At 47.6% G+C, this 15,341-nt stretch overlaps 1 protein-coding gene across 1 annotated transcript; it reads right to left on the reverse strand.

Moving 5' to 3' along the window:
• Positions 1 to 950: 950 nt before the first annotated feature.
• On the reverse strand, positions 951 to 12,239 carry SDR9C7 (short chain dehydrogenase/reductase family 9C, member 7). Its single transcript, XM_011988512.1, has 4 exons — positions 11,800 to 12,239; positions 8,029 to 8,287; positions 7,192 to 7,355; positions 951 to 1,848 (listed from the first exon to the last, which is right to left on the reverse strand). The coding sequence occupies exons 1-4, from the start codon at positions 12,098 to 12,100 to the stop codon at positions 1,631 to 1,633; spliced, it is 942 nt and encodes a 313-aa protein (XP_011843902.1). The 5' UTR covers positions 12,101 to 12,239; the 3' UTR covers positions 951 to 1,630.
• Between the last annotated feature and the right edge of the window lie 3,102 nt (positions 12,240 to 15,341).

A 15,341-nucleotide genomic window follows, 5' to 3' on the forward strand; every position in this document is an offset into this window, starting at 1 on the left:
AGAAGTAGAAAGAGCCTACAGCCTCAATGCCATCATTCAGCCACTGAGCCCTGCCCTCACTCTTCATTGTCTAAGCCAGTTGGTTTTTCTGTTACTTGTGAGTTGGCTTTTCTGTTACTTGTTGCTGAGTGCATTCTATCTGATTTAGAATTTGGTGCCAGGAATAGAAGTGCTAAAACTGTAGTGAGTTGCACGGTAGCTCCCCAGAGATATATCTATAAGCTAACCCCTGGAACCTGTGAGTGTTACCTTATTTGGAAAGAGTCTTTGCGGATATACCTGGATTATATTTTATTATTTTCAGATGTTGAAGAGACCCAAATTAAAGATATTTTAGTTAAAAAATAATATTTGACCTTTATTACATGACCATTTATCAAGATCAAAAAAAGTCTTTTCAATAGAACTTCATATGACCCAGGAGTTTAAGTCTTTTTTTAAAAAATTAGTTCAATGACTTATTTGACAGTGTTACTAACTTCAGAAATGGATTTTCCTATAACTGAAAAAGAATCCTGGTCTGGGAGTCTGAACGCCTCATTTCTATCCTTGTCTTAGTTACTAAGCTGAGGGCTTAGGTAGGTCACTTCCCCCTCTGAGTGTTAAGTTACTTATTCTATGGAATAAGTAGCTCCCAATTGCTCAGGTGCATCAGAATCTTCTAGGTCCTTGTTACAAATACATACTTCTGGGTCTTGTCTCAGTCCTACTGAATCAGATTTTCTAATATTGGTGCAGGAGTCTGTATTTTTTAATTAACTGGGTGATTACAAGGTACAGCCAATTTTTTGAAGTATTGGATGAACACTCCTAGGGTCCTTCATAGCTCTAAAAATTTGTATTCTGATTTCTATTCCTTCTATCATTGTTTGTCCTAACTAAGCTACTAGATATTGTGCTAAAACAAAGCAAAGCAAAACACAAAATAAACAATAAATAACCAAGACCATGGTTTAATCATCTTTATATTCCCCCAGCACCTACAAAGTGCCTGGTAGGTAGTGGGTGCTCAATAAATATTTGAAAAATTACTCAATGGTGATTAAATAAATGAATGTTATTTCATGTGGATCCCAATCACCTATAGATAGAAGAATCTAAAAAGAGAGAAAATATTTTAAACTTTTGTCTGATGTAATCTTGCACTCCCTATCTGCCCTACTATGTACTTCAGTGATGGGTTATGTGAATGAAGTCATGCATATTGAGGGACCCAGTAGGAAGGTGGTTAGATTCTCCTGGAGGTAAGATTATCCCACAGTATTTCTCAGTGGCAGTGATAACTTAAAGGGGCTCATGATTCTTCAGGAGCTGGTTTTCTTCTCCATGACTTTTCCAAGACCAGAAAAAGCCGTATCCTGACTGGGTGACAGATGTCCTTGGAGCCATTGCTGCAGATCGCTGAACTTGCAAACATCACCTCAGGTTTCTGTGTGGTCCCAGAGGGTGGGAAGAGGCATTCATCTTCTGTTAGAAGTTACTGGTAAATTCGACAGCAGTGGATGTCAGCTGAGCCAAGCGTCCTTTGCAGCCAGTGTCCCCAGGATATCTGATACCACCTTTTGTGACCCCACAGTCCTTCCTTCCACCCCCACTTCTAGGCTCCACTGACCCATTGAGCCTCCCCAGTTTAGACACTGTCCGCTGGCCTTGGAAGGTACCGGCTCAGGATGAAATCTGTCACAGGGGTGGGCAACTTAGCCAGGGGGATGTAGAGGAGTTTGGCATCCAGGCCAGGGTTGTAGCGGATGCGAGGGCTCCGGGAAACAATAGCATGCTCCATGCTGTTGATGACATCTCTGACTCTGGGCTCTGCCACCTGCATTATGTTTTTTAACTTGTCAGTATCTGTTTGAGGGCAGAGAGTGGAAAAAGGCTCTGTTATTCTTCATAAAAGATGATTTCTTCTGAATTCTGTCCAACTACCCTTTCCACGAGATCCCTGATCTAACATTTCAGACAGGTCTGCCACACCCTCCAGGTGGTCCCTTATACAAACACACATTTATAAGACTATTATAAATAATCTTAGCCTGGCCAACATAGTGAAACCCCATCTCTACTAAAAATATGAAAATTAGCCGGGCATGGTGGCACATGCCTGTAATCCCAGCTACTCAGGAGGCTGAGATACTGAATCACTTGAACCCAGGAGGCAGAGGTTTTAGTGAGCCGAGATCACACCATTGCACTCAAGCCTGGGCAACAGAATGATATGCTGTCTCAAAATAAATAAATAAATAAAGCATCAATCTTATTTATCTTCCTGAATTCAACAATTGTGCATTGATTTCCTACTATTGCATTAGACTGGTGATGAGAAGAGCTGTGAGCATTCTTAAAACTGTGCCACTTATTAGTTATATTACCTTGAGCTTAAACTTTTATTATCTGTAAAATGGAGATAATACTATCTTTCCTGAAGGTTGGGCATAGTGGCTCGGGCCTGTAATCTCAGTACTTTGGGAGGCCAAGCCAGGTCGATCACCTGAGGGCAGGAGTTTGAGACCAGCCTGGCCAATGTGGTGACATCTCCTCTCTACTAAAAATACAAAAATTAGCTGGGCATGGTGACACGTGCCTGTAATCGCAGCTACTAGGGAGGCTGAGGCATGAGAATCACTTGAACTCAGGAGGAGGAGGTTGCAGTGACCCAAGATCGCACCACTGCATTCCAGCCTGGGCAAGAGTGAGACTCCATCTCAGAAAAAAAAAAAAAAAGTCTGTCCTGGAGAATATCAAAAGATGATTAATAGCAGGGTAGACACTGGGAGAGTACAGAATAGCAAACATGATGGGAAGACAGCCTTTTTTTTTTCCTTCTATGTACTTCCTAGGGTTCCCACATTTAAACAAAAACATGCAGGATAAAATATTATTTAAAAATAGTAATACTGCCCCTACCTCAGTCATAAGATCATTGGCCATTGTGGACTCAAACAATTTAAGGAATAGACAAGCACCTCGTGGGGCCCTCACAAATGTGAGGGGCTGTTCTGTTTGCATTGGCACCCAGGAGTGGAGATGGGGACAGAGACCCCAGGTGGTACAAGTCTGCCAAAGCTCATGACATAAATAGGAGAAGGGCCACACCACACACCCACCAGGCCCTCATGTGCATCCTCACCCCAGGACAGAGGAATTCATGCTTCACTGAGAGCCCTGAGGACTCCAGAGAAAATGGTGCTTCAAAGTCAGACTGCCCTGATGAGGGATGAAAACTTGAAAATGGAGAGGAAGCCAAAGCTGCCATGACTTTGAGAATGGTCCAGGCAGGCAAGGAATTCACCCACTCGGGGCCAGGATCCTTGTGGGTGGTTGGTGAGAATGGGGCAGTGTCACTTCAGTCCCCTTTACCCCAGACTCTGAGAAACTCCATTTTCTGTTTCCTGGAAAGAAAACTGATGCAGGGAAAAAGCCAAACTACATTTTGGGATCTCAACAAGAGCCACACTAACTTAAAGCCAGACTGTCCATAAGGCAGTAATGTCTTGGGAAACCACACCCTGACCTCTGACCATAGAGCTGGCACAGAGGCCACCAGCAGCAGGACTGAGGGCCGAAGGAATCGTTCAGGATGCCCAAGGGGCTGTCTCTGCCACCTCGGAGCCAGGGAAGCCTTTGTGGGCTGAGGAGGTGGAGCAAGCTGACATGGTGAGATGGGCTGGGGACTGGGTTCTGAGAGGTGGGGAGGGCTTACATAGGCAGTGGGGTGGAAGAAGGTACCCCACACATGGGAAAGGGTATAAGGCACCTGCTTTCATTGTTTTCTTAAATAGATATTAGCTGCCATTCAGTGCTGGGCACCCTGCTAGGCATGGAGTGGGAAGGGAGACTGAAGGACCCATCCGGCCTTGTCACTGTCCTTCACAGTGAGGAAAGACATAGGCTTTGGAGTTGGGCACCTGGGAAAACGTTTTTGTTATTGGGAGAATTAAGTAAGATAAAGTCTATAAAGTATCAGGCCTGCTCCTAGGGGTTACAAGCCAGGGGCCTGTTTGGTCAGCCACAGCAACTTGCTGAGTTTGTACCCAGTGATGCTCTAGGACTACTCCTAAATATCTCTCCTGTCTGTCACACAGCCACCCCCCACCACCAGAACCACCATGACTTAGAACTTCATGTCTTTATCATTCCTTCGCAGGGTTTCTGCAGTAATCTCCCAGGTGGCCTTTTTATCCTTCCCACAGTGACACAAATCTGATCCGCCGTTTCAGAGCCATTTACAAGGCTCTCTAATGCCTTTAGGATAAGAGCCATGCTCCTTAGTATAGCAATCAAAGCATTTTATGATCTGACTCCTAATCTCTCCCCTCCTCAATCACCACCCACAGCACTCCTGCCAGACTATAATGGCAATGGCAAAGGTTTGTTCAGCTCTTACTGTGGCAGAGCTGAGTATTTTGCATTTCTGTTTAAATCTCCTAACAATCCATGAGAGAGGAATTGTACTTTATAAATGGATAAACAAGTTTGGAGAGCTGTACAACATGATTAGGGGGACTGCTGGAATACAAGCCTGAATCTGCACTACCTCTAAAAGCATACAATGCTACGTCAGGTCACCAAAATGTTGCTCACACCCTTCCTCTTGTGTAAAACATCCACCATCTCCTTCCCTGTTGGTATACTCCTATTCATCCTTCAAAACTCACTAAGGCATTAACTGTCACCTCTGTAAGGCTTCTGTGACAGCGGAGTGAAGTCTGCACTGCTGCTTGTTTTGTACGCATGTCCATTATTGCAAGATTCTTCATGTGGTGGTGTATTTACTTTCACATCTTCCCTGCTAGTTTCCCGGAGACTGTCTCATCTCTGTATCCCAATAAACACTGGGCAACTGAAGCGAAAATTCTGGTATAACCACTTGGGAAAACGTTTATCTAAGTGTAGTTGACAACTGCCTGAAAATTTTCCTCTGAAATTATGGTGTGGACTACAGGTGAATTGGCCTAACATATTTTATAAGCCCAGTCCTTACTATTCTTTAGTATAACAATACCAGTTTCTGGACAGGGTTTTCAGAGGAGTTTGCCTTTATACATATTCTTCCATGAACCACACTAAAGATGCTACAATCACTCTTCACCCTGAGTGCTTACTTAGAAAATGACTTTGTGAGGTTTCCAGACACTGGCTGAATTCACTTTGCCCCAGCCTCAGAGCAGCTCCACAAATAATTTGAACTACTCTTTGCTAAGAATGATCACACAGAGGATAAATATTCTTCCCCACACACACTAACATCTACTGTCCTTGCTCCCAACGACAGCACATTTCCCTTTGGGGACCTATGCCTCCCCAACACCGTGTCCATTGGTCTGGGCAGAGCACATGGCCCAGCCTGAGCCAATCACACCTTCACATTCCCCTGGGCGCAGTGACTGGTTTAGGGTTGGGTGCATCTTGTAGTCCCCTATGATGTGGCCACCATAGGTCCTCCAAGTCAGAGTGTACATTAGGACTTTTGGGAGAGGTACTGGAAAGAACTCTCCTATTTTTCCAGCAGACCTCACCCTAGGTGGAGGTGAAGAGATGCTGCAGTTATGCGGCTCCCACAGGGGAGAGAGCTTAGAGATTGGAGTCAACGCAAAAGAAGCAGAGCCAAGAAATGGGTGAAACCAGGTCCTAGCAACATCATTTGCAGTCTGGGTCAGGTTGTACCTGAAGCTTATCTTGCTCAACTTTTTAGTCAGGTGAGGCAAGAAATTCCTTTTCTGCTTAAATAATTAGCACTGGATCTTCTGTCACTGAGTAAGTCCCAACTAATGTAAATCCTTAGACATTTTCTTCTCACAGAATCCTAACATGTCTAGCACTGAAAGATGAATTTACCTAAGGGGTACCCCAAACATTTTTCCCTGAGGCTTCCCTAAATCAATGAATGAATGACACCTCCATCCACCATATTCTTCAAGCTGTAAAGCTAGCACTCACCCTTGATGGCTTCCTCTCCCTCACCCCTTAATCCTCAGTGTGCTTTGATGCTCTAATTTATTCTGTATACTCCAGCTACCTCCCATTGCTTCCCACCTGCTGGTTTCTTTAAAGTTCCTCAAATGGAGTTTTCTGCCTCAGAGCCTTCCTGCAGAAAAAAAGTCCCTTCTTTCCCCTTCCCAGCAACACCTAACTCTTATTCTTCCTCAAAGTCAACTCAGAGAAGCTCTCCCCTTCACCACAACCTGAATTGGGACCCCAACTTCCCACTTCATTCTTCTTTCACAACCCTGTTTCTCCTCTGTTGCACTTATCCACATCTACCATAAACACATGTGTTTTTATTAATGTTTGTCTCCCCTACTGGGCCATAAGCTATAGGCAGTGAGGGGCAGGCACACCGCTATGTCCGCTCCAGCTCTCCAGCCCCACACATGCTTGGGACATGGCAGCCTTGCATGTTTTGTATTACTGATTCAAAACAAAAATAAAAAACAAAAATGCAATAAAGTGTGTATGTATTAAGTGAAAAAAAATGGCTGTCTTGGCTTTGTGCTCTGTTGACGTATGATGTCCAGCAGACAACTTTCGCAGCACAAAGTTTTGGGGCAGCAGGATAAACAGCTGCCATGTCCCACCTCTACCCTCCAAAAACACCAATGATTCACAGGAGACCCTCAGCTCAGGGAGAGAAAGAGAGCTGCCTAGAGACCCTCTCTTTTAAATCCCCATGTACTCATTTTCTTCTTTATTAACAAGCACTCGGAATGTGCAAAGCACTTCACACATACTAACCCTCATAGCAACCCCATGAAGGAGGCACCATCTATCTTTAGCTCCATTTTGTAAATGAGAAAACTCAGGCATGGGAAAACTAGGTAATAGGCCCAAAGTCTCCTAGCTGGTAAGTAGTAGAGCCAGGATTTGAACCCAGGCAGTCTGGCTCTAGCAGCCATGCTCTTGATCTCTTCACTATATTTATCTCAGTACATTTTCACCTGATTCCCCTGCATCATGATGCTGTGTGGGCAGGTGCCAGGAGTGGGCCGAATTGCCCTTAACTCCCCGCACCGCTCCAGCAGTGATGATTCTGCCGCTTGCTGTCTATTCTCAAACCCCAACTCTGCCACTGTGTGACCTTGGGTCCTGAACTCCTCTGCATTTTGTCTCACCATCTGTAAATGGAAAGCTAGCTAATGACCCCAAGACCCACTCGCCCCCCTTAGAGACCCCTCCCCTGCCTCAGGAACTTACAGTTACGGAAATACTCCTCTCCATAGCTGTCCCGGGTCTCCTGAGGCAGCCTCTCCCAAAGCTTTCGCATGCGTGACTCCAGGTTCTCCTTGCCCAGAATGGCTGTCCGGTAGTTCCCTGGCTCAATGATGCAGACCTTTACCCCAAAGTAGTGGAGCTCACGCCTGGGAAAGAAGAGTTGTGCTCAGTCTGGGTCTCAAGATGACAATCATCAGGGAGAGTCACCTCTGGATGGGCTTGTCTTTCAGGAACCTAGAGATGCCTCCCTCACCCCCTGTGCATGGCCCTGGCATTGCCTTTATGCAACTAAGCCCTTCCTTAGGTACTCAGCCTTTTCCCAGACTGGCCCAGCAGTCTCTGGGCAATTTGCATTAGGCATAACTGGCGGGAAGAAGTCAATAGAGAATCTAGGCCAAGCCTTACCTCCCACCAGGTCCCTCCCATTAGCAACTCCTCACTCAACACCCACATGGTGAAGGGTGTGGGTCTACACAAGACCTGCATGCTCCTCTAAAGACCTCCAGAGGGGACCTCTGCCTCCAGGCCTGTCTGTCTTATGGGGGACTCTCCCTCCTCCTCTCACAGGCCCAAACAAGGTTTCACTCACCCTGGTGCTGCTCAAGGGAAGGCCCACCTGATGCCTCGTATTTCCACCCTACCTCTTCTCCTCATACCTTCTCTTGGTCCTTGGAGAAAGCACCTTGAGGTCTAACCTTCCTTCTGCTATTGTGTTAGCTTCCTGTCTGCAGAATTCCCCTGCCCACAAGCTGTCACTCCCAACCCTCTCTAACCCCCGGGATTTCCACCTGGAGTGGTTTAGTACCAGGGCCCACTTACCTGATGCTGTCAGAGAAGGCCTCAACGCCAAACTTGGAGACGCAGTAGCCACCACCAATGACGGCCACAAGACCACCACAGCTGGACATGTTGACAACCCTGCCCCGGGCTCTCTTGACCATGGGCAGCATGTGAAGCGTCACTTCGATCAGTCCCACCAGGTTCACATTAATCACCTTCACAAAGTCCTCCTTGGTCAGCCATTCGTTGGGACCACTGGGCAGGCCCACACCAGCATTGTTCACCAGGGCCCAGAGGCCTGGGGGTGAGATGGAGAACCACATAGAAATCATCAGGGGGCCTGGGAAAGAACCAAGGTTTGCTCCCCACTGGCTGAGTGCCTTCAAGGATGGTTGAGCAGGTGCACAAGACACAACCCAGTCAGGCTATAACATAAAAGAAAGGTGTATCTTTTACTAATTCATTTTCCCTGAAGGGACACTTTTTCCCAATTCAAGTAAAGTCTGCCGACTAGCTGGCGCTCTGTGCCAGCTACAATCAAGGTGTTAGCTAACAGCATTTCTAGCTATAAGCGTTGGGATAAGAGTTTCATTTTCATACCAATGAATTAGTGTTTAGATCCCTTCCCCATCATGCTTCTCCCTCTCTATTCACTTAAGTATAACCAACTGCATTTCACATACTATCAAAATCAATCCATTCATTCATTCATCCATCTTTACACATTTATTCATGCATGTATCTAGTCTGTGACAATTGTAGGGTGAAGGAGGCCAGGTGCAGTGACCCACACCTGTAATCACAACCCTTTGGGAGGCTGAGGTGGGAGGATCACTTGAGGCCAGGAGTTTGAGACCAGCCTGAGCAACAGAGTGAGACTCCCGTCTCTACAAAAAAGAAAAAAAATTAGTCAGGTGTGGTGGTATGCACCTGTAGTTCTAGCTACTGGGAGGCTGAGGTGGGAGAATCACTTGAGCCCAGGTTACAGGTTACCTTGTTCAAGGTTACAGTGAGCTATAATGGTGCCATTGCACTCCAGCCTGGGTGACAGAGTGAGACCCTGTCTCTGAAAATAAAATGAAATAAAATGATATGAAATAAAATAAAGTAAAATACAGGGCAAAGGAGACATAAAATGAACAACACAGCATTTTATCCCTCCAGGAACTCACAAGCCTAGAAGGAAATAATAATATTTATAAATAAATATATATATTATTTAAATAAAATAATTATGGAAAATGTGATGAGGACTGTCTTTGAGATATTTCAATTAGGTTGGTACAAATGGAAAGAAATAATGCTAAGTGTGATCATTCAACTTTGCAGGGGCCCAGGGTTGAAGAGCGTCAGGTCCAGTCCTGGTTTTACCTCCAGCTTTGAACAAGTCACTTCCTTCTCTGGGCCTCAGACTCTTCATCAGATTGGACTAAAACAGTTGCTTCCAGACTGTATTTTGCAAGCCTTCTAGCAGGAGGAAAATGTAGAAGCTCTCCTTTCATTTGTTTTACATATTGGAGTTCCAAAAAAATTCCACCAGAGGGAGGGTGATGCTAAAGACACACTGGAGACCCCTCTAAACACTGCTCAAGGACCCCTTCCAGCTCCTTCATGCAAGGATTCCCCAAGCCCTACTGCCCTGGTGATTCCCCTGACAGCGCCAGCCTCAGCAGCCCCAGGATACTCTGCAGGCGCATCCCACTGTCTCCTGAGGGCAGGTCTCAACACAAACATAAATCCTAGTCCACCCCTCCCTCTAGGGCCGGGGTCCCCACTGAAGCCATGCCCCTACCCAATCTCCCTGCCTTTGTGCATTCAGGAGCAATGAGAAAGCACACAAGAACTTCCTCTCCCATCCCCCTACCCACCCCAGTTCCCGGTGCTTCTTAGGCAAGGATATTGCCCAGTGGCTTAGGCAAAATAATGGTCCCCCAAAGATGTCGCCAGCCTCATTATCTCTGGAACCTGTGAATCTGCTGGATTACATGGGAAAGGGGAATTAAGGTTGCAGGTGGAATGGAGGTTGCTAATCAATTGTCCTTAAAGTTAGGGAGGAAGTTAACACAGGGAAATTATCCTGGATTAAACTGGTGAGCCCAATATAATCACGAGTCCTTCTAAGTGGAAGGAGGCAGAAACCAGAGAATCAGAGAGATTGAGAAAAGTGTGAAAAAGACTGGGCTCAACATTGCAGGCCTTGAAGATGGAGGTAGCAGGCCAGGAGCCAGGGGATGTCAGCTGCCTCTGGAAGCTGGAAAAGGCAGAGACGGATTCTCCTCTACAGCCTCCAGAAGGAACACAGTTCTGCTGACTGATTTTAGATCAGTGAGGCCCATTTTGGACATTACTCCTCCGGAACTACAAGATAATATGTTAATATTGTCTTCAGACTGTACAGTTGTGTTGTTACAACAGCAACAGGAAACTAACATGCTAAGTGAGGTATTAAGGCAAGTGGCTCAAGGCTGAATGTAGGGAACTGGTTGAGACAGCCTGCTGAAGACAGAGGCTCACTCTTGCTGAATTACTAATTAATTAGCTCACTCGAAAACTATTTATTGAGTACCTTACTAGGTGCCAGACATTATTCTAGGTACTAAGGATGCACAGTAAATAAAAGGGACAAAAATCCTTGTCCCCAGGAAGCTTTATTCTAGGAGGAAACAGACAATAAATAAGTAAAATCTATTGTACATTGACTAGTCATAAGTGCTAAGGAGAAGAATCAAGCAGGGAATTACTGTCTGGATCCCCCTGGCTCCAGGGCTCTGTTGCCCTGACCTGTGCATGGGCTCCAGACTAGTTCCTTTAGGAGGGAGGACTTCCTCTAGTCTGCTGCTTCTGCAACCCAGCCATCCTGTTCCTCCTGTTCCTGGGCCCACACCCTGTGTGCTGCAAGTGCATGAGGCAGGTCCCCACGCAGTCCTGGGCCAGCCCCAGTCCACAGCTTCCTTTCCCGATAGGAACAGCCACTCTGACTTACATACTTGCCCTGAAGTCAAACCAACACCCACCATGATGTCAAGAAGAGACCAGATCTCTTTCTCCCCTGCCTGACATAGTCAAGGAGAGAAACTTCACCCCCTCATGGGATCCAACCTCCTGTCTCATTCCCCCTCCCCCTTATCCTGATCCCAACAAGAAATGTGCTTATATTTCCCCAGGAGCTGATGGTTAGGACTGCTGAAACCTCAGAGAGGCACATCCTATTTTTTTTTTTTTTTTTTTTTGAGATGGAGTCTCACTGTCACCAGGCTGGAGTGCAGTGGCGCAATCTTGGCTTACTGCAACCTCCGCCTCCAGGGTTCAAGTGACGCTCCTGCCTCGGCCTCCCGAGTAGCTGGGACCACAGGCATATGCCACCACATCCAGGTAATTTTTGTATTTTTTAGTAGAAATGGGTTTCACCATGTTGGCCGGGATGGTCTCCATCTCTTGACCTCATGATCTTCCCGCCTCGGCCTTCCAAAGTGCTGGATTTATAGGCATGAGCCAACATGTCCAGCCAGGCATGTCCATTTTTAGAGGTTTGGACACACAGAACACATCTTCCCCCCTCACTTCCTATTGAGACCTCTTTCCTGTCTCTCTGAGTTTCCAGGACAGAAAACTTCCTTGGGAAATCACCCCTTCATGTGAACAGGCCAAACCATGCAGTGGCTTCCAACCAGATTGAAGCAGGAGCCTTTCCTATGTCACCCCCTCCCACCCCATCTGGACATCAGGGTCTTTGATACTGTCAGATGCTTCGGCAGAGAGGAAGAGGAAGAAGGAGAAACCAAGAAAGTCAAAGAATGTAATTCGCCCCACCTTGCTCGCCCACTTGGTCCCTCAACCACTGGGCCGCCGCCTTGATGCTTTCACTCTTGGTGACATCCAGTAGGGTGGTCTGCAGCCGATAGGAGGTATCCTCCTGAAGTTTCTGGGCTCCCTCCTCAGTGAAGCAAGCAGCCAGCACCCGCATGCCCCGATCAACTAGCTGTTTGGCCAGCAGGTTCCCGAAGCCGGAGTCACAGCCTGTGATAAAGACATACTTCTCCGAGAGGTTGCCAACCAGATTGCAGTTCTTGAACCAGCGGTACATAAATGAGAGGTCTGTGAGGGCCGCCATAGGGCAGGAGAATGTGATGGCCAAGAGGGAGTGGGCTCAGGAGACAGCAGGAGGAAGCTGGTCCTCTGAGCCCTAGCAGGCAGTCTACAGGAAACCACCTGGAAGAACTCTCCTCCCTCCCACAGCTTGCAACAAATCTAGGTCCCTGGGTGAGCCACGCTGTAATTTTTATAGGTGGATGCATCACCACAGCAATTAGCTCAGATGCAAGAAATTCAAGTCCAACCTGAAGCCTTGTCACCTCTGACAGCCCTGGTGGCTGCCTCCTTCTCTCCCCCTGCCCTGATGGGTAAAGCTGCCAAGAATGGGAAAGAATCCACTGGCAATGTTGGTGATGAGTGGTGGTTCACCCAGGTGGTGTAAGGGAGGCAAATGAAAAAGGAGGACTCACCCCAGGCAGCTCCCCTAGAAATCCTGTCGCCACCCTACCCCCAACCCAGCCTAAGGATTTTGGTCTCCAGAGATCAAAATCTTTTGTAATGAGTGCAGGTATGTAAATAAGTTTAAGTTTTATTTTCAGGGAAAATACTCAAGACAAATTTATTAATGTAAAACAAACAACATTAGTTCTGTACCTTCCAAACCCCAAGAGAAACAAGTTGCAGGTCGTCAGCTTTCTGGAATTCTTAGGTAAGTCTCCACCAGGAGAGAGGATGAAAAGCAATGGATTTCTCCTAAGGTGGATGTACCTCCACTGTCCTGAGGCTAGAGGCAGCAGGGCCCTCCTATAGGGGAGGCTGGTGATGTGAAACTTAGCCACCAGAAAGCAGAAAGACCTGGGGGACTCAGGCCTGACACCCCTGGGGATGATACTCAGGCCATCAGTGACTGGCCCTGGGCAAGATGATGAGGTGGGATCATGAGTTCACTGGGCAGCTGAGGGAATTGTCTGGGCAGAGGCCTTGACTGTAAGAGGGGATGTGATATAGGAGGAGCAGAGAACTGGGGCCAGAGACATAGAAAATTCTCTGGGTCGGGACTTGGAGGAGAAGAAGAGAGTCTAGGCAATTTAGCAAATAATTTACAGAAAGCTAAGAGGGAAGGTGGTAAAGGAAAGGAAATAAGGAAACCAGAGGTGTGAGTAGTGAGGGGCCACACCCAGAATTTCATAAGATGCAGGGGAATGATGCTGGAGCCTCCTGTGATTCTTTGGATCAACATCCAGGGTCACTATCCCTTGGGATGAGCCTGGTCCCAGCTCACACCTTCATGGCTTAGAGAGTCTGATACAGAAATGGGACCACAAAGTTCTCTAGTGAGAAGGAACAAAGGATGTATCTCTGTGATCCACCATTTGCCAAGTCTGATGAGCGTAGAATCACATAAAGCAGGTGTCACCTTGGGAAAGCCCTGCAGGGTTTGGCCATTCCTTAACAAAGTAGTGGAGGGGGGCAGATTATGAACCCACCCTTGAAGAGCAGACCCAAAACTTATAGGGGATGGAAGTGGAAAATGGTAGAAAGCAAACTGCACCTACTTCATAACCACCTCGAGGCAGAGCACCTCCTATGTGGGATCTGGGAACCATCTCCCAGTGTCTGTCTGCCTCCTGGGTGAATGAACAGAGAAGTCTTGGCTGGGAGAGGTCAGACCATGTCACTCAAGGACTGAGCAGACCTGGGGCAGTGGGTATCCCAGTTCTTGAGGACACAGGTGAGGTCCAGGAGTTGGCTCCAAACCTAGAATAAGGATAACTCAGAACTGCTCCAGCACAGGCCTGGGCCTGACTCAGCACCTCCTGGGCCTCTGTGCTGGCAGCGTTCCCCTGGTCTCAAACTAAACACACAGTCCATGAGGGTGTGGGGTGTGAGGGCTGTAGGACCACATAGAAGGCTCTTCCTCCCAGGGCTAGAAATGCCTTCCTCTCTCATGACAGGACTCCTTGCTGAGCTGGCCCCTAAGGTCTGGTAGGTCAGGTTGGTAGCTGCACTCCCCATCCCCACCCCATGCACACAGGTATCTCAGAGGAGAGGAGCTCTCTCCTCTGTCAGGCCATTTCCCTCCAGTAGGAGAGCTTAGACTCTGAGGGCCAAGACACACCCTGATGAGGTAGACAGGAGGAAGAGCCGGTGTGGGCTCACCTACCCCCAGTTGCTCAAGACCTTCCACAAATGTGGATTCTTCAGGGTGACAAGTGGACCATGAGGCTCAGGGCCCAAGGAAGTGGGATGCCATTATCTGTGATTGGGTCTCCCTTCCTAAGCAGCAAAATGTGGTTCTTTCCTCCTAATATCACCGGAGTCCTGAATAACATCCCAGGAGAAACCTAGAACAGAGGTGAGGGAAGTGAGGTATAAGACCCTGGACTTGAGAGCTCCCTCCCACCACTCTATTTCTCACCCCATGAAACAGTACCCCTCCCAAATGCAATGACGTTAAAGTGAGGGCCGGTCACTGAGTGCTACAAAGAGGTTGCTTGAGAGAGGAAGAGGACTCAGGTGCCCCAGGGAAGGGATCTGGGGCCTGCCAGTGCCTTAGTGACATGCCATTGCTTCCTTGTCCCTCTGTGTGCTCCTGTGATCCCAGGCTACTTGATTCATTCCTGGAAAGAAAGCAATTGCCCCTCACCTTGGTGGCAGAAAGGGCTGAGACAGGGCAGGGATAACCCAACTTCTCTCTTCAATTTCCTCCTGAGTTCGTCCCTCTCATCCCCAGATCCCCATGAAGGCACCTGCCTCCTCCTCCCTCTAGCTCACAGCCCATGTTCCCCTCAGACTAGAAGGCAACTTGCTGCACATGGCTGCACTTTTCAGCCTTTGCTCTAGAACAAAAGTAACCAGAGAAGCCCGTGGTTTCAAGAGAGTCAAACATTGGTTCCTGTGTCTTCTGTCACAATCCCTATTGAGGACACCACTGCCAGCCAGTGCTCCCAGAGCTGGCACCTGAGGTCTAGGGGTCAGGCTGGCTGCCCTGTCACCCCACACCATGTCCACAGGTGTATTCAGAGGAGCCCTCACCCACTTCCTCCAGGCCATTTCCATCATGGGGAGAGTGTAATAGACTGGCCAGGTTGATGCACACCTGAGGAAGGAGCAGGAGGCAGAGAAGCTGTGGGCTGTGGATCCTTCCCCTCCTCACACCCTCCCATTGTGTAGACTCCTCAGAATTGGCCAAAAGACTCAAAGGCAACAGGACACCTATGAGTGCCACTGGGTCCCATTCTTTAGCAGAACACCTTGGTTCTTTCCGCCTAATGTTGCCAGTCCTGAGTGATATCTCAGTGGAACTCTGTTGAGGGCAT

This window comes from Mandrillus leucophaeus, unplaced genomic scaffold, assembly GCF_000951045.1.
Source record: "Mandrillus leucophaeus isolate KB7577 unplaced genomic scaffold, Mleu.le_1.0 Scaffold332, whole genome shotgun sequence".
In the NCBI taxonomy this organism is placed as follows: Eukaryota; Metazoa; Chordata; class Mammalia; order Primates; family Cercopithecidae; genus Mandrillus; species Mandrillus leucophaeus.

What these genes read in the sequence shown, in the direction of transcription:
- SDR9C7 (XM_011988512.1), bottom strand. Translation starts at nt 12,100, where the DNA reads ATGGCGGCCCTCACAGACCTCTCATTTATGTACCGCTGGTTCAAGAAC. An exon ending in GCCTTCTCTGACAGCATCAG is followed by an intron (nt 7,356 to 8,028) that starts GTAAGTGGGCCC and finishes CTTCTTTCCCAG; the next exon opens with GCGTGAGCTCCACTACTTTG. An exon ending in AGAGGAGTATTTCCGTAACT is followed by an intron (nt 1,849 to 7,191) that starts GTAAGTTCCTGA and finishes GCCCTCAAACAG; the next exon opens with ATACTGACAAGTTAAAAAAC.